At 43.8% G+C, this 13,795-nt stretch overlaps 1 protein-coding gene across 1 annotated transcript in view; it reads left to right on the plus strand.

The window, feature by feature from the left end:
• Positions 1 to 13,795, plus strand: part of EXOC4 (exocyst complex component 4) — a 436,574-nt gene that overhangs the window by 29,227 nt on the left and 393,552 nt on the right. The window contains exon 3 of the mRNA XM_064703095.1: positions 2,161 to 2,355. Coding sequence (XP_064559165.1) covers positions 2,161 to 2,355 — 195 coding nt within the window. The remainder of the gene's footprint in view (positions 1 to 2,160; positions 2,356 to 13,795) is intronic.

Below are 13,795 nucleotides of genomic sequence, written 5' to 3' on the forward strand. Positions count from 1 at the left end.
TTCTCAAATCTGGGGATTTGCCTTTTCCAGTCAATTCTTGTGTGGACTCCTGGTGAGAAAGGTTTAGATTTGGGTTTAGCTACAGAGGTGTTGCCTCTGTAAAACTGAATTATGAAGCAGAACCAATTTGGGCTCTCAAGGGAAGGTTTTTTTTTTTAAAGATGTGCTGTTCATTCCTTGCCCTGCTCCCAATATCGTGGGCTGGGGTCTCTGCACAAATCACAAACAGGACAGGGCTGCTGGGAACGTGCCTTGAGCTGTTTGATTTTCCAGCACCAGCCTCACTCCATGGCTGTGGCAATGGGAAGGTGCCCTCAGCTCACAGCCCAGGCAGCAGACACAGAACTCAATGTCACAGCTCACTTTAACAGTTCTGTCACCAATCCCACAAAGCCAAAGCACATTGACAGCAGCTCCATCCAACCACTGGAAGCACAGGTACCTTTGGTTAAACAATGCTGGCTTATTTCAAACCCAATTCCTGCTTGTGAGCCTTAAACACAATGCACAGAGCTCCGTTATTAACTTAGAACTCCCTCATATCTCACATTTCTGCAGCTCAGGGAGTTATTCTGGACAAGCATCAATACACAGACCATTGTTCTGTTTGTCCTTGCTTTTCTACTTTTACATCATTTTTCTGCTGACCAATCTCATGGCTGCTGCTGAGCTCCAATCACAGTTCTGCCTTTTGCAGCTTTCCCAAATCCCTCTGAATTTATGGATTCCCACCCCCAGCTGTGGATGGAGTTGATGATCTTTCTTGCAAGGCCAGGAGCAGGAATGTCTGCTGAGATTCCTCCTGCCCCCATGGTTGTTTGCTGACCTAGTTTGGCTCTCTGGAGCTGCAGTCCATTGATGAAGCAGTGCCAGGCCAGTGGAACATTTCCAATTAATGCATTGAACAGGGATTAGATGTGAAATTGTCTCAGTGTGTGTTTTACTTTGCCTCTGCTTTTTAGGACACTCCTAGATGAGGGTTTTTTGTTGGCTGAGGATTTTTCCATGCTCCTCTTTTCAGAAGGACATTTTGGAGTGCAGTATTGAAATCTCAAACTCTCCAACCTCTGCACAGAGGCTGTTTTATGGAGCTGGTTTTATTTACCACTGTCCAATATTGGTCCACTGATGTGTTTTTCACATAGATTTTTTTTTTCAGGTGAACAAGGTAGGAAAAAGTGCAGCTGAAGTGGGATTTGTGGAGTGCTTTAAAGGCTCATTATTTAAAAATAAATTGAAGGGCTCCTTCTGAGTGTCTCTCTTCATGTGTAATTCAGTGAGAGCTCAGCCTGAGAAAAGGTTGGGCCCCAAGTATTCATAAGTTATCACAAAACAAGAGTGGTGTGAAGGCAATGTGTGAAGCTGTGCTGCTAATTGCTTCCACATTTTAGCATGGATTGTTGATTTGCATTAAGCAGGAAAAGCTAGGTTATACTGACCTTAGCAGGGAGAATCTGAAAGCAGGGAATGCTGTGAGGTGAGAGAATGGAGAAGGAAAATTCTTAGTGTTGCCTGAATGGAGAAAAATTAAAGATTTTGCCACTTGGATGATGGCATCAGGCTCAGAACCAAACTGCATTCCAGTTTGGGTTTGTAAAGGCTTGATAAATAATGGAAATGCTGATTTGAACTCATAAATGTTCTGATTAAAACTTCCAAAAAAACCCTGGTAATGCTCAAGTTATTGGGAAAATGGTTTTACTCTTAGCTGGTCTTGTTTCAGAGAAAAAACCCACCAAATTTGAAGAAAGGAGGAGACTGCCAAAAGATTTAATAGGCAGATGGAAAATGTTTGCAGCAGGAAAATTAGCGGTGGCTTATTTGCTTCCACAGAAAATGAGATTCTTGCTGTTTGCCAAAATACTGAATTGGTTTTTGGGAAATGGCTTTGGTTGTGGTTAACAGGACCTGAGTTTCATTGGATTGTGGTGCTTTAGCTGAATTTTCACATTAAAGAACATTTCACTATGAGAGAAGTTCAGTTTTTAGGCTCTGTTAAGTTCCCCTCAGGCCAAGACAGCGCGAAGAAAATCAAATTTGGTGATATTTTTTTGGAATTCCTAATAAAGTAAATCTGGAATTCCTAATAAAGCCAAAAGTGGGGAAGGGCTGCTCTCACTGCAGGGACAGCTGCCATTAACCCTTGCTGTGCTGCTGCAGGTGAAGGAGAACCTGCTGTCCTGCAAGATGCTGCTGCACTGCAAGCGGGACGAGCTGCGCAAGCTGTGGATCGAGGGCATCGAGCACAAGCACGTCCTGAACCTCCTGGATGAGATTGAGAACATCAAGCAGGTCCCTCAGAAGCTGGAGCAGTGCATGGCCAGCAAGCGCTACCTCAACGCCACCGACATGCTGGTACTGCTGTTGTGTCACCCTTTTTTGTCACCCTTTTTTGTCACCCTTTTTTTTTTGGCCCCTCCTTTTGGCCTCCTGTTTTTGTCCCACCTACATCCCCTGTTTGCCCCCTTTGCATTCCCTTGTTGTCCCTCTTTTTGGCCCCTTTTTCCATTCCTTTTCTTGTCCCCCCTTTTTGGTCCCCCTTTTTTTGGTCCCCCTTTTTGCCCCTTTGCATTCCCTTTTTGGTCCCCCCTTTTTGCCCTTTTCCCATTCCCTTTCTTGTCTCCCCCTTTTTGCCCCCTTTCCATCCCCTTTTTGGTCCCCCTTTTTTTGGTCCCCCTTTTTTTGGCCTCCTTTTTGGTCCCCCTTTTTGCCCCCTTTCCATCCCCTTGTTGGTCCCTCCTTTTTGCCCCTTTTCCATTCCCTTTCTTGTCCCCCCCTTTCTTGTCCCCCCCTTTTTGCCCCCTTTACATCCCCCTTTTTTGGTCCCCCTTTTTTTGGTCCCCCTTTTTGGCCCTCCTTTTTGCCCCCTTTATATCCCCTTTTTTTGGTCCCCCTTTTTGCCCCTTTTCCATCCCCTTTCTTGTCCCCCCCTTTCTTGTCCCTCCCTTTTTGCCCCCTTTACATCCCCTTTTTTTGGTCCCCTTTTTTTGGCCCTCCTTTTTGGTCTCCTTTTTGCCCCCTTTCCATCCCCTTTCTTGTCCCCCCTTTACATCCCTTTTTTGGTCCCCCTTTTTTTGGCCTCCTTTTTGCCCCCTTTCCATCCCCTTTTTGGTCCCCCCTTTTTGCCCCTTTCCCATTCCCTTTCTTGTCCCTCCCTTTTTGCCCCCTTTACATCCCCTTTTTGGTTGCCCCTCTTTTGGTCCCCCTTTTTTGTCCCCTTTTTGCCCGTTTTCTGTGCTCTTTTCCCCCCTTTTTCCTTCCTTTTTCCCCCTTTTTTGCCCCTTTTTTGCCCCTTTTCTTGTCCCCTTTCTGTCCCCTTTTTGCCCCTTTTCTGTGCTTTTTTCCCCTTTTTTCCCCCTTTTTCCCCCCTTTTTTCCCCTTTTCTTGTCCCCTTTCCGTCCCCTTTTTGTCCCCCTTTTCCCTCCCATCTCCTCTTTTGCAGTCTCATACTTCATTTCAAAATTAATTTTCCAGACCCCTGCCTGGATCATCATCTCTCTTAAAATCTTACCAATTATTTCAAACCCATTTTTATAACAGAAGGAGCTGTCCTGTGTCCTCTTTCCTCCCCAGAATGCACTCCCAGCTTTGGCCATTATTCCCAGGGGAGGTTCTTGCACAGTTTAGGTGGCTTTGCCTCATTGTCTGCACCAGAGGACAAAGCCTGAAGGTTTAGGTTGAGGATGAGGAGGAATTTCTTCACAGAAAGGGTGATCAGAGGTGGGAATGAACTGCCAGGAGGGGTTTGGAGGTGTCCATGGAATCCTGGATGGGGATTTGCCATAGGTTGGATTTGGCATCTCAGACATCTTTTCCACCCTAATTGGTTTGGTGACTTTGTGATTTACTTCCAGCTCCTGGTTCATCTCTTTTTTCTCCCTTCCTTCAAGTGTTTTTTCTCTTCAGTTCCATCTCTTTTATTAGCTTGCCTTACACTTCCAGTCTTGTCCAGTCCAGTAAAATCAGGGTGCCCCCAATAGAATGATGCATCTTCATGATTAGATGCTTTTTACATTCTAATGCTTAATAATAATTGCTTAGTAAATTATTATTATATTTATATATTATTATATTATACTTTATTTATATTTATATAATTATTTATATTATTTATTTATTATATTATATTATATTATATTATATTATATTACTGATAATTAAGAAATTTTTACTCAAACTACTTAAAGAAATGTCTCAAGTTTTGTCAACAAAACAATCCTCAGCAAAATCTAATCAATCACTCAGTTTTTCTTCAACTTTCCAATGTGCAAAGCAACAGACAAATCGATAAAATTGTTTTCTCATTTTCTCTCGGTTATCTTTCGTTACCTTCCACAGGCAAAAACTTGGAGCGAGAGAATATTTCTCTTTTCTGTAATCCCTGGCTTCCTGGCTCTTAATACATTCTTTCTTTTTCTAAAATTAAAAGCACTTTGAGCCAGGCTGCAGTTTCCTTTCGGAATATGCCTTTAGGTCAAGGAGGTGATTCCTGCTCCTCTATCTCTTTCTCTTTTTCTATTCTATCACTTCCTCGCTCTCCTTCTCTTTCCTACTTTCCTTTACTTCGTATCTCTTCTCTTCTCTTCTCTTCTCTCTCTTCTCTTCTCTTCTCTTCTCTTCTCTCCTTCTCTTCTTTTTCTCTTCTCTCTCTTCTCTTCTCTTCTCTTCTCTTCTCTTCTCTTCTCTTCTCTTCTTCTCTTCTCTTCTCTTCTCTTCTCTTCTCTTCTCTTCTCTTCTCTTCTCTTCTCTTCTCTTCTCTTCTCTTCTCTTCTCTTCTCTTCTCTTCTCTTCTCTTCTCTTCTCTTCTCTTCTCTTCTCTTCTCTTCTCTTCTTTCTCTTCTCTTCTCTCCTCTTCTCTTCTCTCTCCTTCTCTTCTCTCTCTCTCTCTTTCGTCCAGTGCAGTCCTGGCCTCTCCAGCAAAGACAGGTGGAGTTACTGGGTCCAGGCCAGTGGGGGATTGCAGGGATGGTTTAGGAGCATCTCCCACATGGAGAGAGGCTGAGAGAATCCTCAGGGAGATGTTTTTGATGGTTATTATTGTTTCATGTAAGGGTGAAAAGAAATCAGGGCCAGACTCTCCTTTATGGTGCCCAGGGATGGGAGAAGAGGAATGGGCACAGCCTGAAACACATTTGACCCTAAACCAACTCTATTTTACTGTAGAGATGGTTGAAAACTTGAACAAATTCAAGCTCTACAACCCAGAGAGGTTTTGGAGTCTCCCTGTGTGGAAAATTTCCAAATCCAGGCTGGACATGGCTCTGGGTGCCTGTGCTTGGGCAGGAAAGTGGATTTCATATTTTCCACAGGTCCTTTCCATCCTGAACCACAAAAAGTAGAGGCAAAGGCACTACCCCTTAAACCAGCTCTTTTACTGTGGGGATGGTTGAAAACTTGAACAAATTCAAGCTCTACAACCCAGAGAGGTTTTGGAGTCTCCCTGTGTGGAAAATTTTCAGACATGGCTCTAGGTGCCTGTGCTTGGGCAGGAAAGTGGATTTGATATTTTCCACAGGTCCTTTCCATCCTGAACCACAAAAAGTAGAGGCAAAGGTGTTACCCCTTAAACCAACTCTATTTTACTGTAGAGATGGTTGAAAACTTGAACAAATTCAAGCTTTATAGACCCAGAAAGGATTTGGAGTCTCCCTGTGTGGAAAATTTCCACATCCAGGCTGGACATGGCTCTGGGTGCCTGTGCTTGGTTAGGGAGGGATTTGATATTTTCCACAGGTCCTTTCCATCCTGAACCACAAAAAGTAGAGGCAAAGGTGTTACCCCTTAAACCAACTCTTTTTTACTGTAGGGATGGTTGAAAACTTGAACAAATTCAAACTCTTTAGACCCAGAGAGGTTTTGGAGTCTCCCTGTGTGGAAAATTTTCAGATCCAGGCTTTACATGGGTCTGGGTGCCTGTGCTTGGGTAGGGAAGGGATTTGATATTTTCCACAGGTCCTTTCCATCCTGAACCACAAAAAGTAGAGGCAAAGGTGCTACCCCTTAAACCAACTCTCTTTTACTGTGGGGATGGTTGAAAACTTGAACAAATTCAAGCTCTACAACCCAGAGAGGTTTTGGAATCTCCCTGTGTGGAAAATTTTCAGATCCAGACTGGACATGGCTCTGGGTGCCTGTGCTTGGGCAGGAAAGTGGATTTGATATTTTCCACAGGTCCTTTCCATCCTGAACCACAAAAAGTAGAGGCAAAGGTGCTACCCCTTAAACCAGCTCTATTTTACTGTAGGGATGGTTGAAACTTGAACAAATTCAAGCTCTTTAGACCCAGAGAGGTTTTGGAGTCTCCCTGTGTGGAAAATTTCCAAATCCAGGCTGGACATGGCTCTGGGTGCCTGTGCTTGGGCAGGAAAGTGGATTTGATATTTTCCACAGGTCCTTTCCATCCTGAACCACAAAAAGTAGAAGTGCTACCTCTGTTTTTACTCCTCTTTGCCACACAGTGCCTTTAAGGCCATCTTTTCATTGCCTTATTTTGTTGTTTTTTTTCCCCTTCACTGCTCTTTGTTGTCTCTCTTAGCTGTGCCTGTTCACTTCTTTGTAATAAATCATTACCCAACAGGAAAAAGAGCTGGAAATTGTTGGAAAGGACCTGAAATCCCATCCAGTGCCACCCCTTCCATGGCAGGGACACCTCCCACTGTCCCAGGCTGCTCCAAGCCCTGTCCAAGGCTCCAGAAATAAAAATCAAAGTGTGGTGTTTGCCTGATATATTCAATTGTCAGATGTGAAAAAGGAGGTGGAAATTAAGGGTGTCCAGTGTAGGTACCAAAATATGATACTCACAGTTGCCACCAGTATGTGTTGAAATGTTGGTGGTTTTTTCCACCAGTTTTCTTGGTTTGGTTGCTTTTTGGGTCTTTTTTATTTTGGGTTTTTTTTTTTTTTTGAGGGTCCTTTTTGAATTTAAAAATATTCTTTTCAAAACACCAGGCAAATAATCTATTTCCTATTCGAAATCCGTGTTAGGAAGTGTAAAAAGAAAAATAACCTTGCTTAAGATTTCTCATCCATTATGCTTTAGAAATGGTTTTCAACCAGTGTATTTGATATTTAGTGGTTTGCAATATTTTGTATACAGTTATTTTAAATATAAACACTTCTGTGTGTATAAATTTTTGTGCTTGAGTAAAGTTGCCTGTGGTTATGAGGGAGAGACAGCATTAGATCTCTCTGATTTATAGAATTTCTGCTGCTGCTCTGTTTGGTTGTTTTTTTTTGTTTTCAGCAGAGCAAATATTTTCTAATAAATCAAATAGTAATGATATAAAAAGCAGCTGTTAGTCCATGAGCTTTTTTGAATATATATCAAGGAATGCAGAGAAACCTCAAGTGGAAATTGAACACTCAATTTCAGCCACTCATTGACACTTGCAATTCTCATTTGAAGACAAATGTGCCTGTGTAAAGAAACAGTAATTCACCTGCATTTGGAGCTTTTCCCTGGCCAAAAATCACTGCAGGCTCGTTGGCTTTTGCCATCTTGTGTTAACAGAGCTGTGATGTTGTAATCACTCACAGGCTGGGGATAATTCCCTTCTCCTTTGATACGATGGGAACATTATGTAAAATCATTGCTGATCTGTCAGGGAGGCACGGTGTCCATAGATCTGCCTGTCCTTTGGTTTCATCCCTCAAGGTAAAGCAGCTGCTGGTGGCTCAGGAGAGGCCCAGAGTGCTCCTCCAGCCCGGATTGATGCTGTTCCTCAGCCCTGGGATCCAGAATCAGCCCTTTGCATCCTCCCAGCCTGCTGCACCCCATCCCTGCAAGCCTGCTCTTTGTATTCCACTCACATTAATTGAAGTAATTTTGCCACTGAAGCGTGTTTCAAACCTCTGCATTTAAATTGAAATTTTAATTCCCTTATTGTTTGGAGAAGAAGGCTGAGGATGGCTTGTTACAGGTTTCATTATCACTCAGAACTCTCCAGCTGCTGGTTCTAATGTGCAGTGACTGAGTAATGCAGGCAAGGATTGTTAATAAAAGACTGGCAGCTTTTCCCAGTTGGATAAACACAATGCAGAGGTACTTTGTGACAGCTTACATTTGTATGAAGTTAAATTTTTTTTTTTTAAGTGACAGCTTTTTTTTCCTTTCTGATTCTGTATCCAGCCAGAGCAGCACACAAATATCAGATGTTCCTGTTGTGTGTTCCTCCAGCATCTTGATAATTCCAGGAGCACAGGTTTGCTGTCCTATAATTGCACATTACAGGGTGTCTGAAAGAACCCATTTCCAGCATCCTTTGAATTGTGAAGCTTTGGAGAATTTGGGAATGTCTGGAACAGATAAAATGCCTGTTGGAGCTGGAATGCATTTGAGTCATTTTCCATTTCTTTATGTGCCTTTTTGATAGAGCGAGTTTGTACATTTGCCTGAAATGGAGCTGCTTTTTCACACACTGAATTCCTGACAGCAATATTCACTTTTATGGGGCACTTCAGCCATTTGTGGGTGCTTTTTGTTTAATGTAAAACAAGACAAGAATTCAGGGGGGCCCTTGTGGCTCTGCACAGGTCCCTGCCAGGAGGGGACAGCCAGGGGGGAACAGGAGGAGGAAACGGCCTCAGGCTGGGCCAGGGCAGCCTCAGGAGGGATTTTGGGAGAATTCCTTCATGGAAAGGGCTGTGGGGATGGAGGCCCCATCCCTGCAGGGATTTAAAGCCATGTGCAAGTGGCACTTGGGGACACGGACCAGTGGTGGCCTTGGCAGTGCTGGGAGTGATCTGATGGGGAGAGCCTGGTTCAAGCATGGCTTAAAGAAAGAGGCCATGAAAGGATTCAGCTAAAGGAAAAAAGCAGCCTTTCCCAGGCTTGATTCTGTAAATAATTAAAGTTCTCAACCACCTTTTATATAAACAATAAGATTCTCAGACCGTTCTGTCCTTGGCTGCTACTGGGAGCAGACAGCCAGTCTGGGAACAGATATGAAGGTTTTGAGAACCTTTCATATCATGGTGGGAACACTGATCTTGGTTTCAGTAAAGTAACTTCAGGTATTGTAAACAAAAGGAGGAGCTGAAGTGATGCCGAATTTTGCCCCAAAAGGCAAGAATAACTGCCTAAGAGACTCAATTATTTAAGTCAGCATAGACAGGAGGTATTTTATTACGACGCGTCGGAGAAATCACAAAAGGGATTTCTGAGTATCTCATAACAAAGCAAGCTTTTATACAGTTTTGAATATAGAGTTACATCATATCACATGCATAATCATGTTTTTGCATGCATATTCATAAGAGGCATGGTGTAGGCGGAGCGTGGGCGGAGCCATCTCTTTTGAGGATCATCTTGGTGGTCGTTCCGGTTGCCTTCATCGTGGGCAGGGGTCTCCTGATGAGTCTTCCTCCTTAAACTTTTGAACTCCTATCCTAATATGGCCAGTTCCCGGTGTACTTGGCTTGGTCCCCATGGCTTGGCACGGTTCTTAGGGTCAGTTTGACATTGCTGGCTCTGAACATGCTTAGCCCATCAACTCCCCTATCCCTATCTCTCTTTCCTGTCATTGTGTTCCACGCTTTAACCGATTTATTGCCCTATAGGTTTCCTAAATGCTATGCTTTCTTCAGATGTTTCACATTCCATGTTTTAACTCATTATTTCTTAATGGCTATCTGTTTTGGGTAGTTTTCTCTACAGCCTGTCAGGAGCTCAGATTTTGCAATATGCATGAACTTAATTAACATGGTTATAAAAAGTGACTGATTGAGTGAATAAACAGAGTCAGATGCGAAAAATCAACAAAGGTGGTCGCTCCCTCACTTCGACAATCTGAGAGCTCTTTTCCAACCTAAACCATTCCATCATTCTGTGATCTGCTCCTGAGGGGAAGTTCTGAGGCAGGAGGAGCTTCCTAAGGACAATGTGCAGAGAGGGGAGTGAGCAGGGACCAGGGACACTGTCACCTCCACTGTCACATCGGGGACACTGCTGTCACCTCCCTGAGCTTGGCTGCTGGAATGAGGAATCCAAGCTCTTCCACAGGAGAGGTTCTGGGAGTGCCCCACAGCACCAGAAAGCAGAGCAGGGATCAGCAGAGGCCAGGACAGGAGATTCCCCCTTCATCTCCCCAGCACTGATGATGCTCTTCATAGTAATTAATAAATTAATTAGCTCAGGAACATGGAGATCTGTGCTGTAACTTTAATTCTTCTGATTCTACTGTTGACACATAAGTCCCCATAGAAAAAATTTAATATTTTCCATTTGTTTTTATAATTTAAGAGCTGAAATGCTGAAAACAGTGAAGAAATATTGTTGAATAAATGCAATTTAGGGTCATGTCATATAATTCAATAAAAACTCTTTAGGCTGCTTTGGTTTTGTGTGTGGATTTGCCCTTGTGGCAGGTAACAAACACTGAAACTAGAGAAATCTGTCCACGGGATAAGAGGGAGGATCTTTGCTATTTCTTCCTGAATTTATTTTTATTAGGAAGACAAAAGGAAGAATGAAGGTGGGAAGAAGGAAGGATGGAGCCTTTTGATTATTCTTCACTTCCCCCACCCTTGTGCTGCAGAGTGAGGAATTGGTGTTTTCCTCATGGGCTCATCCTTCTCCTGTGTTTTTTTCCCAGGAAATAAAAAGCTGTCAGTATTTTGTTTCTTCAGAAGCAGGGAATGCTCCAACACCTACTTTTCTTTCTTTTCCAGTGTTAAAGACTTAAACTTTAGGTTTTTAATGTCAGGAAAATAATAACATGATGTGAATAATAGCAGGAGGATTTTTTGGAGCTGATTGCTTTCTCCCTGCACATTTGGCATTTTATAAAAAAAGTTGTTTTGTGTTTTTAAAGGCAGGACTTTACAGAACAGCTGAGTGACTGGGTGACAGCAGGGGCAGAACAGGAAGGGCTGTTAAAAAGTGGAAATGGTGTGCAGAAATCATGGAATTCCAGAATGGTTTGGGTTGGAAGGGACCTTAAATCCCAGTCCCATCCATGGCAGGGACAGCTCCCACCGTCCCAGGCTGCTCCAGCCCCAGTGTCCAACCTTGGCCATTGCAGGGATCAGGGGCAGCCCCAGCTGCTCTGGGAATCCCTTCCCAAAATCCCAGCCCAGGCTCCCTCTCCAGGGAATTCCCTCCATTCCCAGCTCTCCCAGCCTGGCATTGGATCCATCCCCACCCCGACTCCTCTCCAGGAAGGGATTTTGGGCTCTGGGGGCTTCACTGGCAATCTCAGCACTCCAGGAAGGGTCTCCCTTCCCTTTGCCATCCCCAACTTCCATAAAAACCCCTGGGGATGGATTCTGAGTGTCCCAAATGCCAGAATGGTTTGGGTGGGAAGGGCCCTTCAAGCCCATCCCATTCCAAGCCCACCATCCCAGGCTGCTCCAGCCTGGCCTTGGGCACTGCAGGGATCAGGGGCAGCCCCAGCTGCTCTGGCAATGCCAGCCCAGGCAGGAATTGCTCATTGCCAAGATGCCACCCATGGCTGCCCTCTGGCAGTGGGAGCCATTCCCTGGGTGCTGTCCCTGCAGGCCTTGTCCCCAGTCCCTCTGCAGCTCTCCTGGAGCCCCTGCAGGCCCTGCCCTGTGCTGGCAGCTCTCCCTGGAGCCTTCCCTGCTCCAGGGGAACATTCCCAGCTCTCCTGGATCCCTCCCTGCTCCAGGGAACATTCCCAGCTCTCCCTGGATCCCTCCCTGCTCCAGGGGAACATTCCCAGCTCTCCCTGGAGCCTTCCCTGCTCCAGGGAACATTCCCAGCTCTCCTGGAGCCTTCCCTGCTCCAGGGGAACATTCCCAGCTCTCCCAGCCTGACATTGGATCCATCTCCTCTCCAAGACATTCATGGACCCAGGGCCTTCACTTGGAATCTCAGCAAACCATGAAGGGTCTCCCTTCCCTTCTCCTCTCTTTTCTCTCCCCATTTCCCATAAAAATCCCTTGGGATGGATTCTGAGTGTCCCAAATCCCAGAATCCCAGAGCAGTTTGGGTGGGAAGGGACCTCCAAGCTCATTCCAGGGACACCTCCCCTATCCCAGGGTGCTCCAATCCTTCCTTGGGCACTGCAGGGATCAGGGGCAGCCCCAGCTGCTCTGGGGAACAAATGAAGGTGGCGCAGGAAAAGGAGATAGAGGAGGAATTAATCAGGGCAGGGACATCCTGGAGAACAGTGAGGACAAGGAGCCCCACTTGGGAAGAGAGGGGCTTTAAAATATTGAAATGTTTTTGCTCTGTGTGCAAAATATTTACTCATCCCATAATAAACATCTCATTCCAGAGCAGCTGGGGCTGCCCCTGCATCCCTGCAATGTCCAAGGCCAGGCTGGGACAGGGGAGGTGTCCCTGCCATGGATGAGCTTTAACAACCCAAATTCTGATTCTGTGTCCTCCTCAACAACCTCCTCTGCATTCCACATTAATCCTCTGGAAAATCCTTTGGAGTGCCAACACCTCCTTGCAAAACTGGCTGTTTGTAGCCCTGGGCATGGCTGAGATGTAAAAATATCATTTTTTATTACCTGGCTGTGGCTGTCCTCAGGATGGCACAGGGAGAACCTTTCCATTAAAAATGCCTTGTAGTGAGCAGAGTTCTTACACCTAAAGTACCCTGGAATAATGAAATAAATAAAAATAACAATGCAGTTCTCAGCCTGCATTTTATTTACTGCCTGCCTTTCAGCTGGAACAAGGAAAATCAATAAAAACACTTTCATTTGCTTTCTGCATTCCTGAGTGCAGCTCTGGGATTCAGGTGCTGCCGTGGAAGAGTTTTATATTTTGGAATTAAGTGGAAATAAGAGAGCTGGGTTTGTTTGGGATGCTGTAGAAATGAAACCTATTTAAATTTACCTATAAAAACCCAGACCATCCTGGGTTTTTACAGGTAAATTTAAATTTTGGCTCTGCTTGAAATTCTCTTTTGAGAAGTGAGATCTCTCTCATTTCCTGTGAGGTTTCTGTTAATTGTTAATGATTGGCAAATCTGATTTCTTAAGGTGAAAGACTGATGAGGAAGAGACACCTTGTTTTTTGTTAATTTTATTAATTTTATTAATTTTGTTAATTTTTTTGGTTAATTTTATTAATTCTATATATACCTGGAATATGTTCTGATGATTCCAAAAACCATGGAAATCATGAGCTTTGTGTGTCTGAAAGGTCTGGGGCCACACAAGGAGGATCTGGCAGATTGAGTTTGATAGAATACTGATAAGTTCTTTATGCAAAAAGATTTGGGTTTTTATTCTTAGATCACTTTTCACCTCTCCTCTGTAATTTTTTCCTATTTTGTCCTTATATTTAAGAATTTTTTTAATATTTAAGAATTTTTTTAATATTCGAGAATTTTTAAAATTTTTTTTCTTTAAATACTGCTTTGATTATTTTTAAAATAAACTTTAAGCTAGTTTTAAACCCATTAGAACATGGTATTTCCCTTAAAAACACTTTATTTTTTTCCCCATAGTTATCAATGACTCGCTCTCACTCTTTCCTGCTGTAATTTGCATTTTTAGGGCAGTTTCTTAAATGAAGTTTTAGCACCTAAAGCTGATTTACAGGGCCACGTGCTTGACCCCAGCTCTCCTCAGAGCATCACCAGGGGGCTCTTGGCTCTGCTAATAACAACCCTTCATTTCAGCTGGTAAAAGCTTCTTTAATAACAAATTTAATAAAAAAATCAAGTGCAACAGAGTTGGAATACAGAGGATGCTTTCCCAGCAATCACTGGGCTGTCCAGGAATTCTTTTTAAAATCTGGGATGTTGAAGAGAATTTTATCCCCAATAAAACATTGCAGCAACACCATGAAAAAAATTGTTGAAGGGTTATGGGA

The sequence above is a fragment of the Zonotrichia leucophrys genome, chromosome 1A (assembly GCF_028769735.1).
Source record: "Zonotrichia leucophrys gambelii isolate GWCS_2022_RI chromosome 1A, RI_Zleu_2.0, whole genome shotgun sequence".
In the NCBI taxonomy this organism is placed as follows: domain Eukaryota; kingdom Metazoa; phylum Chordata; class Aves; order Passeriformes; family Passerellidae; genus Zonotrichia; species Zonotrichia leucophrys.